Here is a 15,522-nt window from a genome sequence, read left to right as displayed (position 1 = left end):
GAAATACATCTGAAAATTCACTAACAATTGGAATATCTGCCAATTTAGGTACTGACCTTGAAATATCAATCGCATAAACCAAGAAACATTCGGCTCCTTTCTGCAACAAACGAGTCATGGACAAAACAGATATCAAAGGAATCTTAGCTCGAGAACCTTTACCATAGAATGTCCAGTGATCTGTCATATCAGGCCTAAACTTAAAAATTTTCTGAAAACAATCTACAGTAGCCTTGTATCTTGTCAACATGTCAATACCAACTATGCAGTCAAAATCAGACATCTCCAATATAATACAATCAAGCTCAATGACATTATCCTCATAACGAAATTCACAACCACTTATCATTTCAGCTGACCTCATCACTTTGCTCAGTGGAGTAGAAATAGATAAGGTAGATGATAATGGTATAGAATGCAACGAATGCAATGTGACAAAGTGCTCAGCTATGAAAGTATGTGATGCACCAGTATCCATCAAAATATAAGCAGGATAACCTGAGAGAAAACAATTACCTGAAATGACATTATCTGGAGCATTATGTGCCTCATCCTCAGTGAGTGCAAAAACTCGGGCCTGCTGTCTAGGTGGTTGTCCTACCTTGTGGCTACCACTCTGTTTGTTCTGATCTGACCGATTTGACTGCTGATAAGAATGAACTGTAGGAGTCTGGCGATTCTGGTGAGATGTCTGTCTCGATGATCCTCCACTCTGAGATATATCACTGCCACGATTTGGACACACTCGATCATAGTGTCCCACCTGGTTACACAAATGGCAAGCTCCCGAAACTCCTCTACACTGATCGGTATAATGTCTACCACCGCACTGACCACAAGTCGGGCCTGAATAACCAGTGCTCTGAACTGAACCAGACTGTCTCAACCCACTAGAACTCGAAAAATTACTTCCATGCCTCTTAAATTGTTTGCCTCTAGCCCAAAACTGCTCTCTTATGTTGCCACCACTATTACTCTGTCTGAATTGATGTCGATACTGCCTAATGATTCCAGTTTCAGCTCCATTGGCTCGATCAAGAGCCTAAGCAAAAGTATTAGGCCTTCCAGTATTAACGAGGGTAAATATATCAGTATTAAGACCATTTATGAAATGATCGGTCTTAGCTTCTTCATCGGATGCTACATGAGGAGCAAATCTCAGTAAATTCGAGAACTTAGCAACATAGTCCTCAATATTCAGATTTCCCTGTTTTAAATTTGCAAACTCGGCTCCCCTATCTTTCCTGTAAGAGGTCGGAAAAAAACGCTGATAAAATTCAGATTTAAAAATATCCCAGGTAACAATCGTACCTCGACCCTCTAAAGCTTTCTTTGCCATGATCCACCAACTCTTAGATCCAATAACTGATGAACAACTAATTTGATTCACCGATCATCTGGATACTCAAGAGATTCAAATAATTGATCCATATTCTCCAACCAGTTCTCACACTCTAATGCATTCTCGGTACCCTTCAACATCGGTGAGTGCAAAGACTGAAATCTGGCTAACAATATCTCGATCGGAGTCGAAGTTATATCCATCTTAGTATGAGTAGCACTACCCTGATCTTGTGCCACTGGTATGTTCTGTCTAGGTCTACCACGACCTCTACCACGAGTAGCCATGTCTAATATACAATAGATCAAACATAGATAAATCACAATATCATAATCATCTCAATCTTGTATCAATCATCTCTGACTCTCGAGACTCAATAATCTCAAAAATCTCGAATATAGCTTAACAATAGAGTATCTCAATTATGATCATGTATTTCACATTACGGCACAGTGAAAATGCTAGAAAATATATCACATGATCAAGCAATTCGAACTGACTCGATCTACCCTGTTCCCAAATATCATACGCTCTGATACCACCTAACGTGGGGCCCCGGGTCCGATATCTAATACTAATAATTATAATTGTAACAGACCAAATGATTGAGTCAAATACATAATTTGCGGTTCACAAAATGACATAATCATCGTCAAAATAATTTAAATGTCTCAATTGTTTGAAATATATGTTTCAACATGCCAAAATAAACTAGTGGCCAAATTAATCCAAACATCATCAAATAGCTCCTAAGACCCGAGAATCTCACTCTAACTCGTATCTCCTCGCCTGGAGCCGCACTCTGGCATCCCAAGCCTCGCATCACCTACCGTCAAGCACATGAAAACAAGAGGTAGCCGACGTGCCGGTGAGTATAAATCCAGTATGATACAATCAATAATATATGAGAATTAAAATTTCACATAGTTCATATAAACTCATAAAGATGCAATATAATGCAATGTATGATCAGAAGCTGTGGGCTATCAATAAATCTCAAGATCAAGTGAATCATCTGGTCATAGGGTACCCAAGGAAAGAGAATCCCCCAGCAACATCCACCGACTCATCCGCTCGGGGTGGTTTGCTGTGTTCTACAATCCCAGGACTATGGTGCGCCTATAGAGAGTGTTAAGGCCATAGCAGCGACCTCCGCATACACTATGCCAACTCAACTATAGCCACATACGTCCAAAAATCAATAAGTCAAGGCGACCTCCGCCATATCAAATTTGAATAGAAAAGTGGCTTAATATGCAATGCAATGATGCATTTCAATCTCATCAAGCCAATATCATAATAAGCTCATCTCAAAAGATCAATCATCAACAAATCACAAGTAATTCATCAAGCCATCGAATTTTCAATCTAAAATAAAAATGATACTTTTACCTCGTATGTTACCGACCGTAACATACATTTCAAATATTACCAAAAAGAGATCGAAATGTGTAGGTGAGAAGTCTTGAACCTCGGAATTCTACTATAACTCAAGAACTTTGATCATCTATCAAAACAGAGTAGTTTCTGTTCAAAATTCATAATTAATTCAATACTGCTTCGAATCAAGATCCGCAAATTGGATATTCAAGAAAACTCAAATCCCAAAAATTTTGTAAAGAAGGAATCCGTATCATTTCTTAGCCGAAATATGCCATAAAACATTCATTGAATCATTTTATCAAACACGTGGCGTGTGTGCTAAAGAGTTAGCTCCTTTACTTTGCCCTTGTCTTCAATTCCATTTCTTTTCAAAATATCAATACATACAATATACATAATCAATGATTTAAAGGAGCTAAAATCAATTGAATCTTCATTTATCATATACATAGCTCATGAGATGCATTCTAAGGAAGAATCTACTTACAACCAAATAGAGATAGACTAGTCTTGGCACTTGGTGATGATTCTACAAGATCAAACCACAATAGAATCCATTAATATCATTTTCTTAAGTTTTCAATCCCCCATAAGTCGAAAACTTACCAATACAAACTTACAACTGAAGGAATCCAAGAACAAGACAAAGTAATAACTTACCTTGATCTTTCTATTAGCGTAGATGAAGATACCAATTTGGATTGAAGGAATAAATCAAGATATGATAGGAGGGAAAGAAGAAAAATGGAAGAACCCTAGCTTCTAACCGATGGAGATAAATGAGGATGAGAAGAAATGATACAAAAATCATTCCCCAATCTAATATATACCATCCAAACCTCAAAATACGTTTTTTGTACAAGTGCTGGGCGCCATGGCGCGTGTTTTGGCGCAGGGGCGCGCACCATACTGCCCAAACACCAAAATTTCAGCAATGGGCGCGCCATCGGGCGGGATCTGGCGCAGGGGCACGCCGTATTCTGTCCGAAATACAATTTTAACTTCAGAATTTGCGAAAGTGGTAAACTAAAAAGTTGTAGCCCTATGTCTTGGATTGCATCTCCAATTGGCCTCATATCATTTGGAGGTGTTAGTAAAAAGATATGCTCAATCTCCCAACATGTGTCATTGTAGGAACGACGATACTCACGACACACTTCGGGGCGCTTTTGGCTCGTCTTCCCTAATGATTTGACCAAAACTCAAAATAAAAAAGTTATAGCCTTATGTCTTATCTTTCTAATGAAAGTGGCCTCACATCAATTGGATCAATATACAAAACATTATGCTAAAAACCACAATTACTGCCATATTTTTCATACAGTTTCTGCACTTCCATTACCTATTTAGCTCAAATTCGACCTTTGATTCTACCCATCCATTATCTATTCAATTCTATAACATTCATTACCATTCATACCATAACGTAAAGCCATAAACCATCACAACTACTGCCACAATTTTATTTTTTTCAAAATTCTGGCATTACAAAAGTAGTATTAAGACAAACTCCAGAATTACATATTGCTACATCAGACAATTTGTAATTGACTATAAGACGTTGCTTATTAGCAGCTGTTATAAATTGAGTAGTTTTTTTATAATATTTAGAATGAACAATTACTTAACTGATACAATTTACATCAGCTCCTGTATCTAACAGTGCTTCAATTGTAATTTTGAATTTTTTATTAATAATTAATGTTACTTTTGAGTACCATTTTTGAGAAATAATCTGATCAATTTTATTCATTCAAACAATTTGATTTATTTCATTATCATCTTAAGGTAAAATTTCTTCTTCATCATCCGAAGTAGAATCCTTTTCCCAAATATGATCGTTATTAATACTAAGAGTATTTACTCTTTCTTTTAAATATTTAATCTCATATTTTATCTGATCTATTTCTCTTTTTAATTCGGAGATAGTAGGTTCTCTCTCATTTTGTTTTGCTTTTTCTAATATTTTGTTATATGAATATAATTCATGTTCTTGTACCGTATTTTGTACAAGCTTAGTAGGCTTATGATTTGCCATATTTAAATAATGTTCTATAGCTTTTTTTTTTTATAGGATCTTTTATTTGATCTATAAGATCTAAAATGAAAGTTTCTTCATTTGATATTACATTTATTTCTAATCCAAAAAAATTTATGAGACATGCATCGCAATCACAATTTGGATCACATATTTTATTTTCTGATATTTCAGAATCATTATCTGAACTGCTATTAGAATATTCCGATAATTCATCAATAATATTAATATAAAATTATTTTTGTTTTAAATCTTCTTCTTTATTAAAAAGAATATTTATTAATGATTCTTTTTAAATCATTATTTATATTGAGATTATTAATCTTTTTCTTGACATAACACTTATTAGCCTTATGTCCTATTTTTCCACATTTCCCTCTATTCTTCCTAAAAATGTTAAAAACATATGGATTAAATTTCAACAAGCAAATATACAATTTGACGGATTGACAGCCATGATCCAATTTGCCATAAATTATAATGTTCCCTGGATCATACGATAGGAATATGGACTCCAAGAAATGGTTAAAGAAAAGTTCGAAATCAAATTCGCCCCTACTATCTTAATTAGAAAAATTTTAATAAAATGGTGGGAAAATAAGGACTTTTTTGCAGAAAGAAAAGTCTATGCATCTCAACTATATGCATCTCAACTATATGAGATGCATTCCAAACTGTCGGAGACACCGCTCTGGTCTATGCATCTCAACTATATGAAAATTTATCAATGCGCATGTCGACCGACATAGATGAATTCTATTTCCATAAAGAATTCTGCCAACCTCCGGTGACTCCATATCATAAATTGTCCATAGAAACTAAAGCAAATAAAATGAAAAAAAGATTAGCAATTTGATAATATATAATTCAGACTGAATTTGTAAAAAATTTCAAACTCTAAACAACTAATTTATATATCTACATGCACTTCTACAATCCTGTCAAGCATATCTCTCATTATACGGACCGAATGATGGGCCGTGTGTGTGCAAGAGAATCCGTGTCTCCACCTGCAATTTATAAAAGTACACAATATTTTCATTTAAACAAAATAACGAAATAATAATAATAATAAATGTTAATTATTTCTTATTAGTACCGTGCGCCGTATGGTGGGAATGGTAGACCCTGAAGCACATCCGCAGCCTGCTCTTCTGAAATAGATACCTGTTGCGCTCTATCAGGGCAAAGAAGAGTAATTATAGACCATACCCAAATCTACAATAACATACAACATAAATAGTCAAATCATAAGAAAAAATAAGTAAAACAAATATAATGACCGTAGAAGTGTACAAATACCTGCAATATCTAAACTGGGCCACACAAATCGACCTTTATCTCATTGATGTGTCGCACAACTCTCTGTAAAGATATGCCAACAAAGCAGAACCCCAGCTATACTTATTCACTAATTCTATGTCCTCAAGGAACTGCAAATACATAAGTTTCACAGCAGCACCTTCCGAGTCCGAAAACACACATTCACCAATGATCATTAATGCAACACAACGAGAATATTGTGCCACGTCCTCTTCAGTGTTTTGATCATTAATCATATTATTTAGGCAATGGTCTAGCAAAGCGGTCAGATAAAGATGTGCACCTTTAATCTGAGGAGATGTGGGCGTAAAACCCAACCAAGTAGCGCAGCGCTGTTGTAAGGTATGTTTGTTGTACGCGGTATCTACACCAGTGATGGGAATGCCATCAATATTCAACCCCCAAATAAGGGCAACGTCCTGCAGGGTGATTGTTGCCTCGCCCACAGTAAGGTGAAATGTGTGTGTCTCACGACGCCATCTCTCAACAATGGCTGTAAGCAAATGATTATCATAATATTTAATAGGACCACACTGAATGACACCACAGAAGCCCATGCGTGCAAGACATAGGCGGACACGGAGGTGAATCCCAGCATTAAGCAATCTCCAAAGACATTTGTCAGACCGACGTGACGGAATTATTGCATCCATGTTTTCAGCGTTGATATTAGTTGATATGTGTCTACCCCGTAAATACAACACATTCTCCGTATTTTCAGTCATCTTGCAAACAAAAAATCATTAGTTAAGAAATATTATATTTTATATCAACAAAATTTAACTACAAATTTTATAGTAAACAAAATTTATTTGCAACTTTCTGCTCAAAAAAAGAAAACGTATATGTTGATGACAAATTGATAATAAAACTAATTACTGCAAATTAAATAATTTCTTTTAAAAATCAATAATACTTCATAAAACGTAACAAGTAATTATAATAAATATATTAGTAATAATTATTATTAAATATAGTAATAGTTATAAAACGTATACATCAGTAATAATTATTTATTATAACATGTAATTATAATAGTTACAAAATAGTTATTTATTATAACATGTAATTATTAAGGATAGTAATAGTTATAAAATGTTTACAATAGTAATAGTAATTTATTAGTAATAGTTATTTGTTATAAAATGTATACATTAGTAATAGTTATTTATTATAAAAAGTATAACATGTAATTACAATAAATACATTAGTAATAGTTATTATAACAAATATATTAGTACGTATATATTTATTGTAATTAAATTAAGTATAGTTATTAGTATATAATTAATATTATAATTATTCCAATAATACAATTATTATTATAAATATTACGTGATGCGTTAATTATTATACAATTATACAATTAATATTATAATTATTTCAATTTTATATTTATATAGTTATTATTATACAATTAATATTATAATTATTCCAATAATACAATTTATTTTACAACTAATTCCAATAATATAATTAATATTATAATATTTGTAATTAAATTAAATATAGTTATTATTATTACATAAAACTACTATGATGCGTTCGTGCTCGGTAATTCAACAATTCTAAATTATAGTATTATAATTCCAATAATACAATTAATATTATAAATGTTGTTATTATTTAAAACTAATATAATTAACGAACAATAATAAATATAATAAGCAAAAATAATATCGTTACCTCTAAATATTTTGAAAAAATTACAAAGACTTACACTAATGAATAAATGAAAACTTCTGAAGACCGGTACTGGAAAGAGACGAGCTCGGTGCTCGGTGATCGAAATAAAATTAAGGAAAATGAAGAAAGATGGAGGAGCTCACGCTGAATGAAGGAGAAGGAGGTGCGCACCTCATTTATAAAAGGGGGAGCTCACAGATTCATTGAATCCGTGACTGAGTCACGGACTCTGTGTGGAGACCCGGACGCTAATTCAATTCTTAATCATCATTAAGATCAATTTATTAATTCAAGTAATTTGGGTCATAAAAAAAATTTCTTTAATTGCGGAACGTAATGAAATCTAACTAATATACAGATTCGTATAAATAAAGTACAAGTCCTGTACAATCTATATTCAATAAAAACTAAGGTTTAACAACTAATTATCAAGTGTTTAAACTCTATCTTTAATCCAAGTCCGTAGTCTCCACTCTAATCATGATCTCTCTCTCTTCTTGTCTTGACCCTGATCCTGTCCCACCTGTTGTCATGCACACATACAAACAAGACAACAGCCGGATAACTCCGGTGAGAATTATATTCCCAGTATAAATCATGTATACATGCATTTCATATAAACAATATAAAAGCATGAATTAAACATTCATAACATGTATTAAAATCAGAACATGAATCAAATATTCATCACATGTATTATAATCCTAAACATGAATCAATATCAAGAATAAATTATACTCTAAACATATATCATCATCAGGAACATAACTCCATATCAAGCAATGAATCACTCTCCGTGATTCTCCGACTCAGACTCGACTCAGTCCTAATCTAGGGATCCCGTTCGGAATAAGAACATACACCCACCTACACTCCCGATCGGGGTGGTGGTATGTTCTTATTCACGGACTTTGGCTCTTTCCATATCGAACACCAGTAATAGAAGAAACTTTAATTCTATCCACTCCGGTATAGCCAAACGTCCGGTGTCTTGACCTAACCGTCACAGACTTTGGCATTTTCACCAATATCCTATCCTGTGACAATGTGCAATGTGCCGGTGACGATTCCATCACTATCCGGCACTACTGTCACAAGATTACTCATTCACAATTAGGCGTATCCGCTTAATGACTCAATACATAAATCAATAAATCAAAGGTATCAACCTCATACAATTGCAAATATCGATGCAATAAAGTAAAGTATGTGATTTTGGGAAACTCAAGTCGATCGAACTCGAGTTGTGCAATCCCACATCAACATAAATTTATACCTTTGTCTTCGCGGTCTGACGAAGTCGAAGTCTCGAAGTCAAATCTGTCCATATCAATCTGAAATACAATATCGCATATGCACAATCTCAATATGCAACTCAATTCAAAATCTATTCTGATCAATACTCAAATCAAACATAATCTGATCAATATCGAATCAAGATACAATCTAATACACATCGACGATATCACGATATAATCGAAATCACTACTAAATCTGATCAATATCAATTTACTGATTTTCGACGGTATAACAATACAGTCTCGATAACCCCGTCAATCTCAACATCACAGATATAATACCCGAATTCATAATCAATATCGGTACAACTTATAATCAATAACAATACAGTTCTGATATCGAATCTCAATCAAATCAACTCCGAAAATCATAACAAATACATACACAGTCTGTTCTTCAATCTGACTTCAATTATACGATGTCTATTATATCAGAAACACCATATATGATTCCTATTCAATTCTGACAATATCATAATTTCAAACGATACCAGAATTCAATGAAACTTACGTCCCGTTGTAGCTGTCGCCGCTAGGAACACGGTACTGTACTCGGATTCGAAAACAAACGGACGGATTGCTCGTAACTTAAATTTCACCCGAAGCTTCCCTCGGTTTTCTTCCTTTGATTCTGAGATAAGAATGGCTTGTCCATATATATATATATCTACACGTTGCATGAGAAGGCTAGGTAGCGTGCTCTTTGCGCTGCACGTCTCGCGCATATGCGCGACCTGTCTTGGCGCATATGCGCGAGACCTACTGTCTCGTGCAATGCAACTCGCGCATATGCGCGGCTCCTTCCGGCGCATATGCGCCAACTTCTCTGGACATTTCGCGCATGTGCGCTGCTCACGTCGCGCATATGCACGCAATGTTCTGTTCCAGCTCCTTGGCTACTGGACACCTCGCGCATATGCGCGCCCTCACGTCGCGCATATGCGCGGGGTCTTCTGCCAAATCCGCGCATGTGTGTGCACCTGATCGTGCATGTGCGCGGATGGCATCTCCCTCGCACATATTTCGCGTCTTTTCTTGTCTTTCCCGGTCTGATTCATTCCGTCTATAATCACATCAATTAATCACTAAATCGTTTCAGATTAACAGGATAAATTTCTCAGGCCTTACACTCTGAGAATCTGTGGCAGACTGCCACGGATTCTGAATCCGTGGCAGTATGCCAATGATTCTTATGGTCCGTGACTATGTCACGGATTCTTAGAATCCGTGAGCAGTAATTTTTTTTTAAAAAAATAAGAATCCGTGAGCGGTAATTTTTTTTAAAAAAATAATTGAATCCGAAAATCTGATTTTCGGATTGTAATATTTTTACAACAACACAAATTTTGTTATATTTTAATAAATAAGTTTTAAAAATATATTATTTATAAAAAAAACCCTATATTTAATGGGTAAAATTTCGAATTTTATAGAAGATTATACACTATTTTTTTCGCATTGAAACATCTATGAAAAGAAGAATCTAAAGAAAAGGATACTCGATTTTGATGTGGCCTCCTTTCTGGTGGCGCCGGAATATAAAAGAAGTGGACCCTCAAGTACAATCCCTTCATCAATACCATCATATGTCACACACCATTCCCAATTCTTATCCTTATTAATTTATTATCATATATACATAAAGTTTTAATATACTATAAATCTATTGTACATGTCTATATAAACGTCGATAAAATGTCACTAACATATTGAATGTACAGTTTTTCAATGTTTCATCACGTCCAACATATGAGTGACATATTATCGTTGTTCACATAAATATGTATGATAAATGTACAATATATTTGGGGTTAAAGGTTGTGTTGCTTAGTTACCCTATTTAGTTGTCAATTAAGTAATATTTATATATAAAACCGTGCCGTTAACAAGTTCATCAACTCAAAATGTCAAATCGTTGTGATCTCATTTAATAATCGTATATTGGATTTAGTTATGTAGAATTTGTTTGGATATATATAGATATTCGAATAAAAAAATAATTTCTTTATTTCAAACTCCACTTCTTGATCTTTGTACATTTTTTTTGCGCTGGTCAAACCTTGATCTGACCTAACATATTTTTCGGATCAGATTTCAGGTCCAACTCGATCTAACAACCCTCAACCTTGACATGAAAATTTTCGAATCGATTTGAGTCTGGTTGACGGGTCGAGTTCATTTGTGACACTAGTAGAAAAGTTTTAATTGATTAATTTACTTTTTTAAGTGATGAATGGTTGAATTTATTTAATTGAACTGGGCTTGGGCCCAATTTGTCAAAATGGGACAGATCCACCCATCTCGCGGAATAGACGGGTTGAGTCGACAATTTTCAGACTCTTTCAAATGGCAGGTTACACATCACCCCCGTCTTGAATCGTCTAATAAAGCTAAAAATTGGTTACGCCCGACAGCTCTAGTTGGTACATAAAGTCCACAATTTAGAACTCAACCAATCCAATTAATTTTCACCATTCTCGTACCACAACCAAAACCAAAACAAAACAAAACCCACGGAAACAAGGGAAAAAAAAACATTCCAAGAACGCATTCCAACCTGTCCTCAACCTCTCCCCGACCGTCGAGACCCAGTCTTGATCCCTGTTCACGAGAATGGTGGCCGATTGAACGTATGCCGAATAGAGATATTCGAGTAACTAAGCGAGTGTCGCCATTCGTTACCTACCCGTTGCTTGCTGTGGAGATGGGATTGATATTATGTCTTTCAAGCTAGTGTATCTAGGAAGGTCTAGTTCCGAATCGTTGCGACTGTTTGTCAAGTCGAATCTAAGTTCAAACGAAGGAGAGATCTTTAGTTTCTGAAGCTCTTCCTCCATTAGGAGTGGAGGAGGGTTTGAATCATTGATATTTAGTTGCCATTTGAAAGGAATTGAGTTTGAATGTAGGTAAGTTGATTATCTTGAAATGCCCACAAATTTAGTTAATGCTAAAATTGATGAAATTTGTAAAACCTATCAAGTCCATGTTCAATAATTAAGGGCCAAGTTTTTAGCAAAGTCTATGGGGATTTAGGAAAATAAATGGATTTTTTTTCTTTTCTGAATACTCTTATTTTTGTCTAATCCAAAAGTATCATTCACATTCATTTCTTATTTACAATACACCATCAAACTTTATCGTTTGCAAGCATTTCAATAAGAGAAGTAGACATAAAAACTAAATCTTGAATGGAGTTCATATTCAACTCTAGTATAATCCCAAATCACCACCTACCAAATACTAAATGCTTGCTTGTTTTTCACTAGCTTGATAACAAGAACCAGTTGTTCACGATGCGGAGTAGGAGTCGTTCCTCCCAAACCGGAAAGAAAAAGGAAAGAAGATTAATATGTGATGTGATGATTCGAATATCACAAAATTCACACTCCAAGATCCATTCATCGGCCCCGACTTCCATCTCAGCTCCTCTCCCGAATTTTCGGACTTGCACGACATTTGATCTCCTCGATCAAAATGTGGAGCATTACTTCAAACCCGACTAAATATAGACAATATATACCAAAACATTTCCTCCCTGAAGCCTAAAACTCTCCGTAACCTCTCTAACTATTTGGTTCCAGAATGGTAAATGAATACCGTACTTTAAAGCCAACAGCGTTTAGAAATATTTAGATTCAATAGCCGATATAACCATCATTGGTCATGTTTTAATTAAATTCCGAATCTAATATTGTGAATCTAGTAACCGAGTCATGATCAATAAAAACTAATAATTGTATTTCTATTGTAAGAAAAAAATCAAGGATCGAAGCATAAATATTACATTAAAATAAAGAGCAACCAAACTGCATTAGAATAATTCTTAAATAACCATCCTCATCCCAGTAACTAAGACCAAGTTAATGTTTCCTTAAACAACAAAATGTCAACAGTAAAGAACATTTAGTTCAAGGTGCTCCAAAAGGCAAAAATTTTCATGAAAAGGGTAACTCACCTCTGGGATTTATCAGTTAGAAACTAGCCAAGAAGCCTCTGTTTCGGCCATACCATCCATTATCTACAGCAGGAAAAGAGGTTGCATGCATTTAGGAGCCCTCAGCCACTTCACCTCCGACAAAAAATTATCTGATTGTCACAAACTTATTTGTACCATGCCTAGCCCAGTAATTCCTCAAATCAATCGGGTCTGAAAAATCATAACCTTCTGATGCAAGTTTTTCTAAAACTTTCTTAAAAGCTCCAATACTCATCTTCCGTCCTGCTATCCTGGAACCCCGTCTCTTTGTGCTCATAGGCAGAGGATACATCGACAAGCCCATAGTACAACATGCGGACTGCCACCCACCAGAACCCCACCTGTAACACTGATGTGGGTTGCCGGTGCATGAGCAAATCGGAATAGGGATATCCGAGATATCCATGTTGATTCCGTTGATCACAACTTCGGCACGTTTCTTGGGAGCCCTAGCACGATGGACCACAGGGGTAGACTCATCTTTTGGGGCCCTAGGAACTCTGGTCCTTGGTTTCTTCTCTTTTGGCGGAGACTTTGGGGCTTTTTCACCTCCTCTTTTCTTAACAACGTCAACACCTATACCGATACCGATACCATTATCCATTCCCTCGCAAGTCTCTTCCATCTGAGGTATCGAATCTTCATTTTTTGGTATATTCATTTGCAGAGGGAGTTGAATGGGATGAGTCATTGCCACTGATGACTCAGGTAAAACTCCATAACTTGGTTGATAATAGCCATTGTGATGATTCCCAGGTAAAGAATTAAGATACTTGTCCCTATTGTGATTCATCCAATAGTCCATCGGAATATGTGTCTCAGGAACCCCACCGACTCGATGGTGATGGAATGGCCCACCATTGGTGGAGGGCATGACAGAAAATTGTAAGGGATTGTAAGGATTATCTTGAACACTGCCACCACCGTAAATGGGCTTTTCAACCACGGAAGACATTAGCTGAAGCCCCAGATGGCTCTTAAGCGAATTAGCCTGCTGCTCGAGAAACCCCCAATTCCTCAAATTTGTCCGTCCATTTCCATCCATCTAATGCCAAGAAACAGAAAAATTCCTAATTTCAGTACAATAACCGCATGTTCATCACAATTAGCCATAAATTTATCACATTCTACAGCTCCACAACTATTACATTGCATCATAGAATGATGGTCATAATTCAAACTGTACATCCTATAAAAACCCCAATAATAAAACACGTACAAAACCACAAAAAGACTACAATGCGGACAAAAAGAACCCGAAAACCCCATATAAAAACATAAACGATAAAAAAACGCAAAGGGTTTCGCGATTTAATGTCAGATCTCTGTGAAATGACGAATTAAACCATTAAAAGCGAATCACTATGCTGTACATATGCATCAAAGACTGTAATTTTGACAGCAGATGGAGCGAACTTACTGAGAAAATGAAGGGTCGGTCCGCTTGTTAGGGTTTTTTCCAGATTGGAAGCCGTTTCCTGGAATGGGAGCAGGAAAACTGCGCACATAAATAGAACCAAATGTCATGCATGACAAGTACACATGCCACTCTTTTGCGAGAAGCCATTAATCAAGGCTTGTACCTTGATGTACAAGGATTTTAATATTTTAGTTTATATATATATATATATATATCAATTTAATGATATTATTGATGTAAAGTAAAATGTAATTTTAGTTTTTTTTATGTATTGTGTTTGTGATATTTTAAATCTTATATCTTTTGTTGGAGTAGGTTTTTTGTGAGACGGTCTCACGAATCTTTATCTGTGAGACGGGTCAACACTAACAACATTCACAATAAAAAGTAATACTTTTTCATTGATGATCCAAATAAGAGATTCGTCTCACAAATACGACCTGTAAGACCGTCTCACACAAGTTTTTACCCTTTTGTTGATTCAATTATGTTTCGACGATCACTTTTGTTTTTTTTTCTCAAAAAATAATATAATTAAATTACAAATATTATTATTAAATTTTGGCAATTACATGATTAAAAAAATTCTTCGTGACATACACATATATTTTAAAAAAATAATTACATAAATTTAACAATAATGTTAGTCATTTAATTAAAATATTTTGAGAAGAATGACTAGAATCGATCATCGTGACATAGTTACACGATCATAATCGATTCAACAAAAGATATAAAACTAAAAATATCACAATACAATACATACAAGATTAATAAAATTGACATTTTGTCTTAAAGTCGCATTTTTTTATTCGTATGTTTGTTTATTTGGTATTTTGGTAATATTTGTTATTAAATTTCAGTATTAGTAATGTATTTTTTAGATTTTGACAAATGTAGTCATCTTTCATTCGTAACGTTAATGTGACACTATACATCTTAGTGACACATAAAAAAATGATTATAATTATAAAAAAAACAATATAACATATTAAAACGTAAATTTGACATCATACGAATTGATATCACAAAGAGAAATAACTTTTCTTTTCTATC

General features: G+C 34.8%; 1 protein-coding gene and 1 long non-coding RNA gene across 2 annotated transcripts; both read right to left on the bottom strand.

Moving 5' to 3' along the window:
- Window positions 1-5,433: 5,433 nt before the first annotated feature.
- Window positions 5,434-6,801, bottom strand: LOC142521048 (uncharacterized). The gene is made up of 4 exons (XR_012814059.1): window positions 6,066-6,801; window positions 5,863-5,981; window positions 5,686-5,773; window positions 5,434-5,581 (listed from the first exon to the last, which is right to left on the bottom strand). It is a non-coding gene; the product is annotated as an uncharacterized LOC142521048 (long non-coding RNA).
- A 5,419-nt stretch (window positions 6,802-12,220) lies between these two features.
- LOC142521446 (protein BASIC PENTACYSTEINE2-like) lies at window positions 12,221-14,604 on the bottom strand. The gene is made up of 2 exons (XM_075624651.1): window positions 14,467-14,604; window positions 12,221-14,091 (listed from the first exon to the last, which is right to left on the bottom strand). Exon 2 carries the CDS (start codon window positions 14,089-14,091, stop codon window positions 13,153-13,155), a length of 939 nt encoding a protein of 312 aa, XP_075480766.1. The 5' UTR covers window positions 14,467-14,604; the 3' UTR covers window positions 12,221-13,152.
- Between the last annotated feature and the right edge of the window lie 918 nt (window positions 14,605-15,522).

Source organism: Primulina tabacum, chromosome 12 (genome assembly GCF_025594145.1).
Source record: "Primulina tabacum isolate GXHZ01 chromosome 12, ASM2559414v2, whole genome shotgun sequence".
Lineage (NCBI taxonomy): Eukaryota > Viridiplantae > Streptophyta > Magnoliopsida > Lamiales > Gesneriaceae > Primulina > Primulina tabacum.
Note: the sequence above shows the minus strand (reverse complement) of the source record. Positions and strands in the feature narration are given on the sequence as shown.